Source organism: Dermacentor andersoni, chromosome 6 (assembly GCF_023375885.2).
Source record: "Dermacentor andersoni chromosome 6, qqDerAnde1_hic_scaffold, whole genome shotgun sequence".
NCBI lineage: Eukaryota > Metazoa > Arthropoda > Arachnida > Ixodida > Ixodidae > Dermacentor > Dermacentor andersoni.
The window spans coordinates 41,963,148-41,977,622 of NC_092819.1; the positions used below are offsets into that span (position 1 = coordinate 41,963,148).

At 40.9% G+C, this 14,475-nt stretch overlaps 1 protein-coding gene across 1 annotated transcript in view; it reads left to right on the forward strand.

Annotated features, from left to right (window-relative positions):
* Positions 1–14,475, forward strand: part of LOC126521965 (uncharacterized) — a 32,912-nt gene that overhangs the window by 911 nt on the left and 17,526 nt on the right. Inside the window, exons 3-10 of the mRNA XM_050170724.3 lie at positions 150–228; positions 1,983–2,161; positions 3,986–4,080; positions 5,631–5,795; positions 10,414–10,477; positions 11,152–11,287; positions 12,737–12,845; positions 14,198–14,347. Of these exons, the coding sequence (XP_050026681.2) occupies positions 150–228; positions 1,983–2,161; positions 3,986–4,080; positions 5,631–5,795; positions 10,414–10,477; positions 11,152–11,287; positions 12,737–12,845; positions 14,198–14,347 (977 nt within the window). The remainder of the gene's footprint in view (positions 1–149; positions 229–1,982; positions 2,162–3,985; positions 4,081–5,630; positions 5,796–10,413; positions 10,478–11,151; positions 11,288–12,736; positions 12,846–14,197; positions 14,348–14,475) is intronic.

Here is a 14,475-nt window from a genome sequence, read left to right on the forward strand (position 1 = left end):
ACCGCCTCATTTCGCTCATCTTTCATTGAATCCAGTGGTCGCAATGACTGCTTGACATTCACATTTATAAAAGTTATTGGCTTTCACATTTATGAAAGTTATCGGGTTCTAAAACCCGATCACTATAACTATGCCTGCATATGTTTCAGAGCCATCTGATACAATAACTGCCTCAGTGCCAACCATTACCAGTGCCCTTAACAAACTGCCCATCTCAGGAGATGACTGGTGAGGTCTCAGTCCTTCCTTTCGTTGCTTATATGCATTACTGTGTGCCTTGTTCTTGTTCGGCCTTACTTTTAAATCTTTGTGTTATATAAGTACAAGTGTTGTTGTGCGGGACTCATAAATAGGAAAGTGCAGAGCTCTATACAGAGTGTGTCAGAATAAATTGTTCATCTAATGCAGGATGAAAGTAGTAATATAAAATGCTGTTTCAAAGTTGTGGATATTGCAATTATGTGAAACCTCTGCAAAATGTTAGAATTAGTTTCCTCAAATTTTATATTTAAGTTGGGATTTACTTTAAAAAAAAGAGACTTGTCACAAAGCAGATTTTGTTTACCAGCGCAATACAGGACGAATGAAAGAAGCAAATGACAGCTCTTTGTCCTGTACCTCTTTCCTTCATCCTGTTTTCTTCATACTGTGTTTCTTGGCGCTCCCGCCATCCCTGGCCCTTGGGCCAAAAAAATTTCCATGCATCATCATCATCATTCATCCTGTGTCACACCATTAAAAAAACCTGCTGCGTGACAAGACATACCAACCAGCCCAAAATGAACACGCTGCTAAAGAAAAAGTTCTGCTAAATGCATAGTTTCACTCATTTCTGACCAACCATACTCTCTTCAATCTTGTTTTCATGCAGCAATGTTTGTTTAGTTAGATCAGGGGTGCGATTTTGTAGCAATACTGGTGCCTAGTAAATGAGCGTCTCTGCTTTCTTGCACATTTAGAGAGATGTGTTCAAGTTATAAAAAAAAATAATGTGGTAGTAGCATAGCATTTTCACACTTCAGGTGTATCATTTTTTTCCTATGTTTAAAACAACCAACACACATTTTTGCAGGTACTGGCAAGGCATGAAAGTTTTTATGAAAGCCTTTGCTGTGTGCACGTGAACTCTACACTCCATTGGTTGGCTGATACAACATGACGTATTTATCACTTTGCCCAGTGGGCTCTCTTAAAATGCTTGCTGTACAAGCAGAAAGAAAACGCACACAATTTCAAGCCCAATGGGTCTTTTGTTCCCAAATAAAGCGAAAATGTGAAATGAAGATGCAGCCGGCATGAAGCGTAAATTGCCATGCGATTGAGGTACAACTCAGCTATGACGTTGCATGCTACTCAGTACATGATATTATCAAGAGGCTTGAGACATATTTGTCAATTCTGCATCATATACTGTTATCATGCCAGGCACTTTTTATTGTAACTTGGTAAAAAGCAACCTTTCATATACGGTAACATTCTTCCTTGATAGAATTACTGGACAGCTAGGCACAGATTAAAGAACCCTAATTGGTCAAAATTAATCCAGAGCCCGCCCACTGCGGCATCTCTTACAGCCCACTTCCACACGCAATGTTAAATCCCGCAGTTAGATTTGGTTTTGAAACATTGTGTGATTGAAGGACAGCTGCGATGTGGCAAGGCACTGAGCGTGTAAGAATTTCAAGAGCATGTGGAATGTTTCTGTTGTTTCAGCGTCCAATAACACTTGTGTGCTGGGCAGCGCTCCTCCATTGTCGCCTAGTTAAAAGCTACCTTTCTTATCGGGTCACACTCTTCCATGAATGACTTTCATGGAATGGAATGATCATTTGAAGGACTACTTCTGAAATCACAATTTCATGGTTGTTTCAGGTCTTGTTTGGTACTTTCGGTGACTTTGTGTGACCAGCATGCTTTGAAATTTTCCTGTTTAGTAGAGAAGTGTTGCGAAGCCTCAATTGTCATCTTTGACGAATGCACAGCTTGCCAAACTGGGTGAAACGCAACAGCACAGCTCCCCGCGGCACTCAACACTCCAATGAATCATCCCTCGCTGGCTTTCCCCAGCGGCTGTCAAATTCACATCCAGAGCTCGGAACAGGGTCAAGCCGTCCTTTCTCCAAGCTGGCTCAGAAGCAGCGGCAGTGGGAGAAGGAAAAAGGTTGGCAAAAAATTTGTTTTCTCGACTCAAACTTGAGTCCCCTTTAAAGGGACACAGAAGAATGATGTGAAATAAATTTAGATGGCTAAATTGATTACTAGTGGAAAAACTGAAGGCCTCACTTCCCTTTCTTGACTTTCCCACTAAAGCCTGAGCTTTAATATATCATTGTGACATCACGGATTTCGAAGCCTTTTATGCTGTGTGGGCCATTTCGGCACAGAAAAAAATGATCAAACCTTGCTAGGTGGAGTTCGGAGTTTCTTTACAATGCAATGTTGTGCTTCATCAGTAGCACCCATAACTTTAGACAAAATGCCTACTTTTTCCTTGCATCCTTATCAGGCCTATTTAACATATAAGCACGAACTATGGGACGAGAAACATTTTAGTGACACTCTTGTTGTGCCTATATAGGTGTATTTTGATGATGGTGCCTGTATTATATGTTCCGAGCCTAATAATGCCTTTTTCTGTCTTCTGTCCTAGCTTTATTTTGTTTATAATGTTATTGCCCACTGGGAAACCTTTTCAGGCAGCTGATTATTAGCAAGAACACTTTGCCAGTGTAAACCACTGTAAAGGCTATCATTGACAACTTTCCAGCTGACGAGAGCGTCGCTTTGAAAAGGGCTCAAATTACGCTACAATATGATACACTTGTAGGTGACTTAGCATATTTGTGCACTCGCTTCACGGTTTTAAACGACAGCATAGCGAAACTTGAATGCTCGGGCACAACTCTGACCTGTAATGTGGGGCTCATTTTGGACGTTCAGGAAAGGTTCGCCACCGTACCGTATGGACCTGTTGCTGATATATGTAGTTAGTTTGAAACTTCAGTCTGTATGGGACAAAAATCCCAGCTCTGACCAGCGAACAATCTGCAATTCTACAGGGTGACGGATAATTGAACATTCCAAAGTACAAATAGGTGCCTCAAACTTCGATGGATGTTTAGCGTTCCTTTCCGGCATACATACCAAAACTTGATGAAAAATGGTGCTACACAAAACCCCCAAATCTTCAGATGGTGAATGTATGTCACTGCTTTCACGAATTTTCTCATGGTGTACAGTCACACTAAATTTAAGATAAATTTTATTACCTGCGCAGCTTGCCTTGTTTCCTTTTAATGAGAAAAGAAAGTGAATCGCACACGTACAGGCACAAGAATATTGGTTTCTGGGGCTGTGTTCCTTGGAAAATCACAATTTATCCTCAAATGCAGAGAGGAAGTTGTAATTCATCGAGTCTACATGCCTAAAGGACAGTATTTGGCACCTGTATGTGCCCTAAATGACAGCTGTAGTGCCTGCTATAGGTACCTAAAACAGCATTTATTTAGGTGCCTAAAATTGGGTGTCTATTCATTACTAATGAGCAGTTTGTTATGCACATCATTTTGTTAATGCACATCATGCACATCATTATGCACATCATGTTTGTTAATGCACATCATTTGTTATTACGTCTTTTACCAAGCCTGTCGGCATGTTAATGGTGCCCACTGCACTGTTTCAGATGCTTAAATTACTTGATTATCTTTGACGCCTGAGGGTGCGCAGGTATATAAATATGAAGTATGTGTTCTGAAATGAAATATTTGCGAGTGCAGTGAGTGTTGGTCTTTTTTTGTGTGTCTTCACTGTGTCCCTGTCAGTGCGCTGCTTCACCAGCAAAGTATGATGATTAATCTACTAGTATAGCTGAGCTGAACATTCCTCTGTAGTGTCCCTCTAGCATTAACTTTTGCAAAAACAGTAATAATGATAACATTGACAATAATAATGAACCGTAAGTGCTACCTGCACTTTCGTTTAGCTGAAATGCAGGAGTGGCATCCTTGGGGGCGTCCAGGTGGGGGCGCACCCCGTTTCCAGCCAGTGGCAGCCGTACCACCGCGCACCGACACTCAGGTAAGCAATGAACTGGGTGCTGCATGTTTGGGCATGCAGCTCTAAAATCTTTTTTTTCTTCTCACTGCTAGCTTGTTGGAATTTAAATGCCACATGGTGATTACAGTCCGCTGGCTGCTGCATACAACTATTCATTCTGCATAGATGTTTTTTTGTTTGTTCAATGTATTATAATGGATAGGAAAATATCTTCACCCATACTAACCACTTGAAAGAGTGATCTCATAGCAACTGCATTCAGGTAGAGGTAAAATGTAAAAAGCATATTCAGCATGCTTCGATAGTCAAAATTCTTAGTTGGCCTGCTGGCTCTTCAACACCGCTGCCTTCGTTGATGTTCACCTATTCTCCATCCTTGATGGCCTCGATGATGTTTTGAGTCATCACTTCCAAGCAGATCATAAAGTCATTTGAAAGTGGAGTGCGGGGAGATGGGGGTGGAGGGTGTACCATAACTACTGTGATGTCTCTAGAGTCTCCCACATAGTGGTGCTTTTTATGTGCATCGCCACTTTGTGGCTACTACGGAGGGAAGTGACAGTGTTGCTTTGTGCGTTCGTTGTAAAACAACAAAGTAGCCCTCGGGAATGCCTATATTCCTTCGTTGTAGTTCCCTTCTCTATCGAGGCATTCACAGTACACATGGAAGATAGGAATTAGGCTGGGACATATGAAATACTTCATTATTGAGGCCATTTTCTTATAAAGGCATTCATTGTAGAGGCATTTACTGTAAAATGTTTTGCTTGCTGACATAGTGGGATTCAAGCTCGGGCCAAGTTGCCCAGATCCAGTCCAATCTTGCAATCAGTGTTATTGCCCAAGTGTAAATGCTTAGTTTCAAGTCTCAATCAATAGCATGTTTTCTTTCCATTTATATTTTTATCATGTACAGTATCAGCAAAAAAATAAAAAATAAATGATATTCTCCATTCTGTATCTAGTTTCAGCAAATGTAAACCCTGTTTACAGCTTTACTTAATTGAGACTTTATTATAATTCTGTGAACTGAACAAATAAAGATACTTGTATATAGCATCATCTATTACTTATTGCTATTTTACATTGCATTTTTCTTGTAGAGTCCACTTCTTAGAAATGAGACACGCAAGAGTTACTGGAATTAAATGCTATAATTAAAAAAAGGTGTTTAACACGTATTGATACTTGCTGTGGGGGCTCAGTTGCTATGGCATTCTGTTGAGAAAAAGGTCACAGGTTTGATACCCACCTACGGTGCCTGCATTTCAATGTGAAAATGCTTGTGTGCTTCGATTTAAATGCATGTTAAAAGGCTGCGAAGGTTCAAAACTGATCCAGAGCCCTCCAGTACGGCATCCGTCATAACCCACTGCACTGTTTTGGTATACTCATCCCCGTATTTATTGTTTTAATGATTAAGTACTCCTGTGGCCTCTGAAAACTGTTGAATAACGTTAGGCTGAAAAAAAAAATTTGTTAATTTTACGAGTCAGCTGTGTTAGTTTAGCCTTAACCAGGTAACAAAACAGAGTAAGGCAGCTTCTGTTATTAACTCGCGTTGCCTGCAGGTTCTGAGAGTACAAGCGACCACAGCAGCGTCTTCCACTGGTGCCTACCCATCACGAGCACCTTCTCCACCAACTCTACCGCACTTGCCGCCAAATGGAGGAGGGGTGAGCCCTACGTTCGTTCGCAGGGTGCCCCCCTACCTTCGGAGTCAACTGCCATTCGGGGTAGGTGGGCGTAAACCGTGCAGTCTTGGCAGCTCTCAGTCACTGGCTTTTTGAACACGTTAGCAGACATTGACCGACTAGGAGAAGATCTCTCAGTCTGTCTCAGTCTTTATTATGAGTGCACGATACTAGTGCATGAAGGAATAATTACACGCACAAAGTGGCCACAAGCTCACAATGTGCAGGTGGGACTTCCTGTAATAATACAATAAAACATGCAATATAAAGAACAGGCAACAAAGGCTTAAACCAAGATGTAAAGTTACAAAAGCAGCATAATGAGTGACTAGCATAAAAATCATCATAATACACACATAGTTAAAGAAATTACTGAAATACAACAGTTAATCATTGAATAAGTATATTTTCAGCTTTTGCTTAAGTACAGCATAGACCGCTTATAACTTAAGTTGCTGGAGACGCGAATATCCACACTATAAGTGGTACCGCACAATATGCATGACAGTGTTTTTTATAGGTTGCACATGTGCAAGACATGTCCATAAAGCAGCCGCGTTTATGTATCCGAGAGTCGAAGCATACGACTGGGATGTTTGCATCCGTTTAGATTTACAGATGTTGAAAGTATGGGTGTGCGGTTATTCGAACATTTAGACTAGTATTGATTATTATATTTTTAATATTTGTATTTGATTAAAAAACTAGGTATTCAAAATTTTCAAATGTTCAGCTGTATACGAACATTCGAAACAAATCGAATATGTTGCTAATTGTGCGAGAGCAAACACAGTTCTTAGCGTTTGTTTCTATCTAATCAATGAATATGTCGCGCGGAATTTTGTGACGATTTCGTGCTCCTGGCAAAATTTTGCCTGTAAAGTTCGCTTAGCCACTGAACTTCGAAACTTCGCGGGAGAGCCAGTCTTTCACTAGCGAGAGGTAGGGAATTTGGGGACAGTGGGGGTGCACTTAGAGTGCAGGGAAACGGGATGAGGACGACTGCGCAAACAATCCAACTTCAATAATAATGCCTTTTCAGGGAGTATAGGTACAACGGGCTCACCTTCAGCAGCAATGCTCGTCCTTGCGGCCTCACTATGCAAAAATGCCAGCTCCCCACCACATATCCATGTTGTGCCTCCATGCAGCCTATCGCATCCCTGTTACAACATTTCTGTATAGAGTGGTGGCTGATCACCTACCACAATACGTACCCATGCGAAACCCTGGACTCGTAGTACAGATCTCACAGTCAGTGGGTGTTCCGCGATGGGCATTCGTGCGTTGCGCTATGCTAAAGGCACTATTTTGAATAAGTGCAGGGGGGGTATTCTGTAAGTGCCCACTTAGTGGACTGTCCATTTCGACCACTGCTGATTGGCTAGGGCCGCGCATCTCCTCCTCTCTCGTACTGCTGCATCCAATCAGCAGTGGCCAAAATGCACAGTCCACTAGGTGGGCTCTTACAGAATACCCCCCCAGATGCACTACACATCTTTAATTGTAGTTATAATAATAAAGATTATTTCATGCAATTGAAGGTATTCTCTCTCTTCTTCCTGTAGTATAGTGTTGTATAGCTAACGTTATGTTTGGTGGTTGCATAATATTCTTCCAAATGCAGTATGTACCTCAACAACAATGAGTCAGTCAGGTGTTTCACATTGAAGGAAAACAACAGAAAGAGCTTGCTGCACAAGCTATGTTGCGAAATTCCTGCTTGCATGTGGCATGAAACAGACGAAAAAGGAAGGACAATGTTCTTGCATTTCTTTTCTAAGCGATAGTCATAACCAACAGTGGTGCAGCTCTTTGTTTTGGTTGGGTGTGAGTGCAGATTCTGCCTTGCTCGTTTGTCACTTTAGCAGTGCTACCCCCAATCCTGAGCTTATTCCTTTATAGCAAATGCGACGAGTGATGGCTTGCACATGGTCAAATGCCCCTGAGTTTATGGGAATACGATGTTGTATAATTAGGTGCAGGTTGGCGAGAATGGACAGCTAGTGGGAATTGCTCAATTTTACAAGTTAACATGAGCCATATACATAATGTATTAGTGTAATGGCTTACTAAACCAAATTTTTTATTGTTGACAATGTAGTTGCAATGTTGCAACATGCTAAAATAATTAAGCTTGCTAATAAATACATGTGCGTATCACTATTTGATATTTGAAGCTAAGTATTCATATTTGAATATCAAAATTTTCCAATATGAATCACACACTCCTAGTTTAAAGGTCATTGTTCAAAGACCCACTCTTTTCGCATGAAGCAGGCAAATTAACATAAAGGAAGAAAGAATGAAAAAGGTAAGTCTCCTACTAATTCTTTAGACCTGCGCAATGTAGTTCGAACTGTCCTGCAGCACAACCACCACATCCATAGAAGCAATGTAGAACGGCGACTGAACAGTGTCTCGTTTAATTTCTAGGACCGATCTGCATGAGCGCAATGTTCAAATCATGGTGATTGCGAACCGCATTGCCGCCATTCAGGTGTTGCCTATGCCACCCATGCCCTCACTTTCATTGTCGAAGGGGTTCCTCTGCTTTCAAAGTGTTGTATCGCCATTGCAACACATTTTGTTCACTCGGTACCAAACTACAACTTTGGTTGCCGACGAGGCATGCTGGTTAGGCCTAGCTGGCGTCAAGCGGCTGGTGTCAAGCAGCGTGTTGTTGCGGGAAGCTTGCCCTTGATATGTTCATATCCCTGGGTAATTACGTAGTTTAGAGATTGGGCACATAATCACTTATACGGGCTGAACTGACGACAATCCACATGAAGCAGAGTTTGGATTCGCGGATGATCAGCCGGCAACTATTGCGATCTTGTGCGTGCTGGTGGAAGCTCACGTAGTGTGCACTACAGAAGCTCTGAACTGAATTTGCATAACACAGCTTAAACTATCAGCGTTGTGGAGCCAAGGTCGCACGTACATACGCAATACTTCATAACACTGCGCATCACGACGGGCAATCGCGAAATGCACCTGTGACCTCGACAGTCACGGAATTTTTGCAATACCATGCGTGTCCGCAAAAAGTTGCCTGTAGCTGTATTCACTTTACACATGCAAACTGAAGAGCGAAAAAGTGACAATACACACATGCTCAATGCGGAGTGCGTGCGCTGCTGACAAATGGCTGAAGCAAAGGTTTATCCGTCACCTCGTGTTCCCGTAAAGCACATACAATGGCACCTTGCTACCGCATTTGTTCTTCTTCCCTTGTTCATTTGCTCCACATCTCCTCCTTCTCTGCAATGCCTTCGTTGCTCTCCCCTTGGCCAGCGCACCTCAATGTGTGCTGGCCAAGGGGAGATACGTGCACTGGCTTATCTACGGTATTTTTCCAGCAGCTACGTTATAACTGGTATTTCGTCTTGCACAGCTGCACTGTAAGTGGTATGCGTTTACATTGAGTTTTATGGGAGGATAGACAGGTGTCGGGAAGGACCGCACCATATCTGGTCCTGCACTATATGCAGTTATGTCATGAGTGGTCTGTGCTGTATGTGGATAGGCTTTATTTCTTTCCATTTCTTGTGCAAGTAAATTCTATAATGGAATGAAAATAAAGCTGCTGCTCTTAGTAAAACTTATTTTGATACCTTCACAAAGTCAGCTAGAAAAGTGTGGGACAGGCTCAGATGCCTTTGTGCAACAAAGGCATCTGGGAGGGTGCATATAGTATGTTACAATATGTAGCTCTTCACTTCCTTTTCCCATCCTATCACTAGTGCCTTTGTGCAAAGCATAGGACTAGGAAGTACGTCATTCTGAGCACCGCTCTGTATAAATATTCATTAAAAATATTGCACTGTATTAATATAAGTATAAACCTCTAAAACAATGTGATGCAAACTTTCTATGTACAGTGCTTAGCGATTGAAATGAGGTACTCAAACAGCATGGCTTTTTGCACTACCGCTGAGAAGTTGGTGATCACTGAGGGAGCCGAATGCTGTCATGATGCATCAAAAAGACTCTCTCCTTTATGTGATACAAAAATGCGATCAGCTCAGTGTCCCCAGTGCCCACCACTGGTGCAGAAAAGCGTCTGGTGCCATGCTGTCTGAGTATGGCATTTCAATTGCTGAGCACTGTACATGTGCTGTTGGTGCACAGGAAGGTCATTGCAGAATTTATTTTGCAAGGAAGTAGGAGAGATTACAGAAACCTTTATTGGGAACATAGACTAGCAGGCTACAGTATCAAGCTATATTTCTGAATCGCTAGGTATTGCAGCTGTAAAAAATAGAGATGTTCAGGGGAAGAAAAAAAAACGGCATACATTTTGTTGTCTTCTCCATAATTGTTTATTGTACCCAGCTGTGTGCTTACAGCACCCTCATTCATTCATTCATTCATTCATTTACTAATTTTTTTTTCTTCATCAAAAAGCAGGAGATGGGACTAAAAGCCATAGCAGTGACCCTCGGGATTAAGTTCACATGTTTATTGTACCTGTTTGATTAAGAATGTGGAGAGAGACAAGGTGTGATGTGTGACATGAAATGAATGTTGAGCAAAATGAGTACAAGGCAAATGTGGGAACCAACGTTTCGACAAGTGGACTTGTCTTTTTGTCTTTGTCTTTTTGAAATGAATGAGTAATGTGTTGCAGCCTAATTTCTAAGATATTTCTTTCCAGCCTGCTTACGATGTGCCAGAGGATGAGAAGGAGGAAGCGAAGAGGCGTTGGATTCAAGAGCTTGGTTGGTGATGAAGTTTAATGTTTTACTTTGGCTCAAGTGATTTATGGTCTGTTTAATATTTCTTGTTGATTATTTCATTCTTTTTGACAATTGAGCACTAACGACTTAGCACCTTCAGTGTTACAAGTGAGAATTCGTTTAAAGCAAAATAAATTTGAAATTACAGAAAAAAGAAAGCGTTACATTTTCAGGTTCATCACACTCGCGACACCTATGTTGCCTTGTTGCACCACTTCAGGGTCAGTCCAATGCACCTGCTACAAAAACTCGTAGGAGGAATACTAGTTCTAAGACAGGCACATTCAAAGTGAAACTATTTACCAAATGTATGGCAATTTAAGGGGCTTAGAAGTATTAAAAGAGTGTTTTAACAAAAGCATGCAAGAAGGCAGAACAATAATGGTACTTCTTTATTGTAGCACACTGAAGTACTAGTTCCTTACTCATAATTTCTTTAGATTGGGTGTAAAATGGCCTTTCGCTGTGCTTGTTCAACAGTGGTTGCACTAGAGCCAATGTTTTTGTCAAACGAACTTGGGTATGCGAAGGGAAGTCTTGTTGAAACATTGGCTCCAGTCACCTCCCTTGTTTGACACACGTTGTTCCTCCATCCTTCCTGGGAACATTGGTTCCTGGGAACTGAAGCTTTAACGATCCTCTTTGCATCATGTCAGAACACCAGCGGGAAGATAACCAGCGGCGTAGTTTGGAGAACCGTCATGCATCCCTCAGCAATGGCTCCTGCTGGGCCGACAGCGAGTCCTTGGGGTCTGAGAAGTTGGTGAGACCCGGGGAGGATTGCTCAGAGAGGTGAGGTTAAACTCTTGGATATTCTCTGCTTTCTGCTGTTTGTGCAGTACGGTCCGCTCTTAACAGGAACACAAATTTATTGTTCAATCTTGCATAACTTCAAGAAATATTTTGATATGTAGGGAAATTGGTGAATGATATGTTGCACTGGGCAAATATCAATTGAAAAAAAAAAAAAGGCAGTGGCAGGCAACATCTTGTCTAGTCTGAGAAGTGATGGGTGCTGGCATTCTAATTAAGTTTTCCCATTAGCAGTGGACTGTACTTTACATTTGAAAGACTTTCTTAATTGAAACTTGGTGACACTATTGGAGTCTAGTTTGTTGTATAATGTCCCATGTTTCTGCAGTGTAATTTTGAATTAAGATTGCCAACGTGGCTTTCTTTTCATATTCTTATCTGGGCAGTAATAATGCTCAGAGTCGACACATAGTTCATTCTTATGGGCAAAGTCCAGAAAATGATCATCAGAATAAAGCAGGCTGGTATCACAGCTAAACACTGCCTTGTGGCTGCGTTTTGTGAAATTACATTGTTCCTGCAATAGGGAGACATTTCAGGAATGTTAAAGTTCTACATATGCCCATACATATGACAAGACCATTGAAGGATTTTGAATGTTGTACTTGTTTTGAAAGAGTTCATTATTATGCTTTTGTTGCACTGAGGCTTAAAATATTTGCAAGATTATAGTCAAGGAAAAAAAATGCATTCGTCACTGATGGGACTATATTGGAGAAGATTTGAACATTTGAGAACAGTAGTTAAAGATGAAATACTTACCAGAATGAGTAAAAAATTGCAATAAAAAGCAGAAGGCAGTGTAAAAAGATGAATAAACTGGTTTAGTTACTACCACTAATGTGACTACTACTTCCAGTTTCTAAAGAATGGTTAAATTACTAGTGTAGTATAGAAGTACCGGCCAGTAAAGGGTAAAATGAAACAATGGATGTTGTCTGTGTTTTTGAAGAATAACGAAAGTTTTCCTCTAGAACTTTCAGCGTCTCTTTATTCTAATCTCTGAATGAACATGTAAGATGTGTACTGTTTATTTCCATTTATGGAAACAGCTTTACAGGAGCTACAAGGGAGGTTATATCTATTGTCTTGCTTGCACGCACAAAATAAATAAAGTGGACGGAACTAACTGATGCTGAACCAGCAAAAATTGTCATTGCGACACAATGTGGCATTGAGTGATTCCTTGAATAGTGACACCAAAGGCCGAATGTTATTAAGTAAGAATTAGATAGCTGAACTGTAACTGCAGTTAAAAGTTAATGTTAAATTATGATTTTCTTTCCTTTCTGATTTTGAATGAACCTGAAAGTTAGGTCAACAAAAGGAGATATTTTTGTGCCACAAACAGTAAAATATGCTGGCATTGCTGTGCATAATTGCATAATTTTTTTCTCTTGTTTCAATAAATATGTGTTTCCTTTACAGCGTATGGTCTGTTACACGAGGCCAAGGTTACCGGCCTGGTATCGATGCCAAGATGTCGGCGAATGATGAGAAGCGGATGCGAGCAATGGAATATCAGCGAGCTATTCAGGTGCCCTAATGATTCTATATTTGTTTTGTTGATTTATTACCAGTATCGTTTATTATGGATTAAGTAATAGCGAGAAGGAAGCTAATCAATTTTTCGGCCTTCATCACTGAGGTTTTCGTAGAGCACCACCGTGCGCTCTGTATAGTGAATGAAAAAGGGATCTATAAAATCTTATTGTGATACCCAATGTTTAGGGTTGTGCGAATGTTCGAGAATTTCAAATATTATCGAATATTGTATTTTTAATATTCCTATTCGATTTGAAAACTAGGTATTCGAAAATTTTCGAATATTCGATTGGATAAGAATATTCGAAATAAATCGAATATATTTCTGGCTGTGCGTAAGCAAACATGGTTCTTAGCGTTTATTTTTATCTAATCTAAGAAAATGTATCTGATCTTGTGCTGAATTTTGCAATATTTTCATGCTGCTGGCGAAATTTCGCCTGTAAACCATGCTTAGCCCCTGGACGTCGAAGCTCTGCAGGAAAGCCAGTCTCTCAGTAGCAAGGGGCACAGGTTTGCAAACAGCGAGGATGCACTCGTTTGGAGATTCCACCCTCAATCCTTAGTTTATTGCTTGACAGCAAATGCGATGAGTGACGACTGGTACATGGTCAAATGCCGCTGAGTTTACGGGAAATTGATGTGGCATAATTAGGCACAGGTTGGTGAGAACAGCCAACTAGCAGAAGTTATTCAATTTTCCAAAGCTAAGATGAGCGAAATACACAATCTTTTAGTATGACGGCTTACTAGTTAAATTTTTGTTACCAATGACAATGTAATTGCAATGTTCCAACGTGTTAAAATAAACCAACCTGCTAATAAATACATGTGCACATCATTATTCGATGTGAAATACTATTCGTATTCAATTCGTATTTGAAAATTTTGATATTCGCAGACCTCTAGTAACTAATGTTCTTTGGCCTGGCTCTCTTGAGAGCCAACCTGGCATTTCAACAATTCTCTTGTTTGTTTATTTCACATATTATAAGTTACAACCTATTATGGTTGTAACCAATTTCTTACTTAGCCCACTTGTTCTTTATTTTCTCTGGGAAGAATTTTGGTGTTGGTATTGATAGAAAAATCAATGATGCATAATGCCAGCTGGCTTAATCTGCACCTGTGAATTTTGTATACACTAGACTAGTGACAATGACAAGTAATGCACTAAAAGTCTGCTCTGCAATATTTTTTAGCTGTGCGACAATATGATATGAGTAAATGCTACTTTGTGTAGCTTTGTTATCATGGTATTTCCAGTTGTTTTTATGGAGACACCCTTTATTCAAGCAGTTTTTGCTGATGAATCAACGAATGGCTTGTACTTCTCTCTGGCAGGCTCAAATGCAAGAGAAGCAAGAGCGGTTGCGTGCCGAGCGAGAGGCCAGGATTCGGGAGGAGCGGGAGCAGGAACGGCGCCTGGAGGAGGAACGGCGGAAGATAGAACTTGAGTATCAGGAAGAGCAACGCAAAGTACGAGAGAAAAAGGTGTGCCTTGACACTTTCATCTAACACAACAGCGACAATTGCTAAGCACGAAGTTGTGGAGTAAAATTCTGGCTGTGGCGGTCACATTTAAATGGGGGTAAAATGCAAAAGTGCCCCTCTCTCGTGCA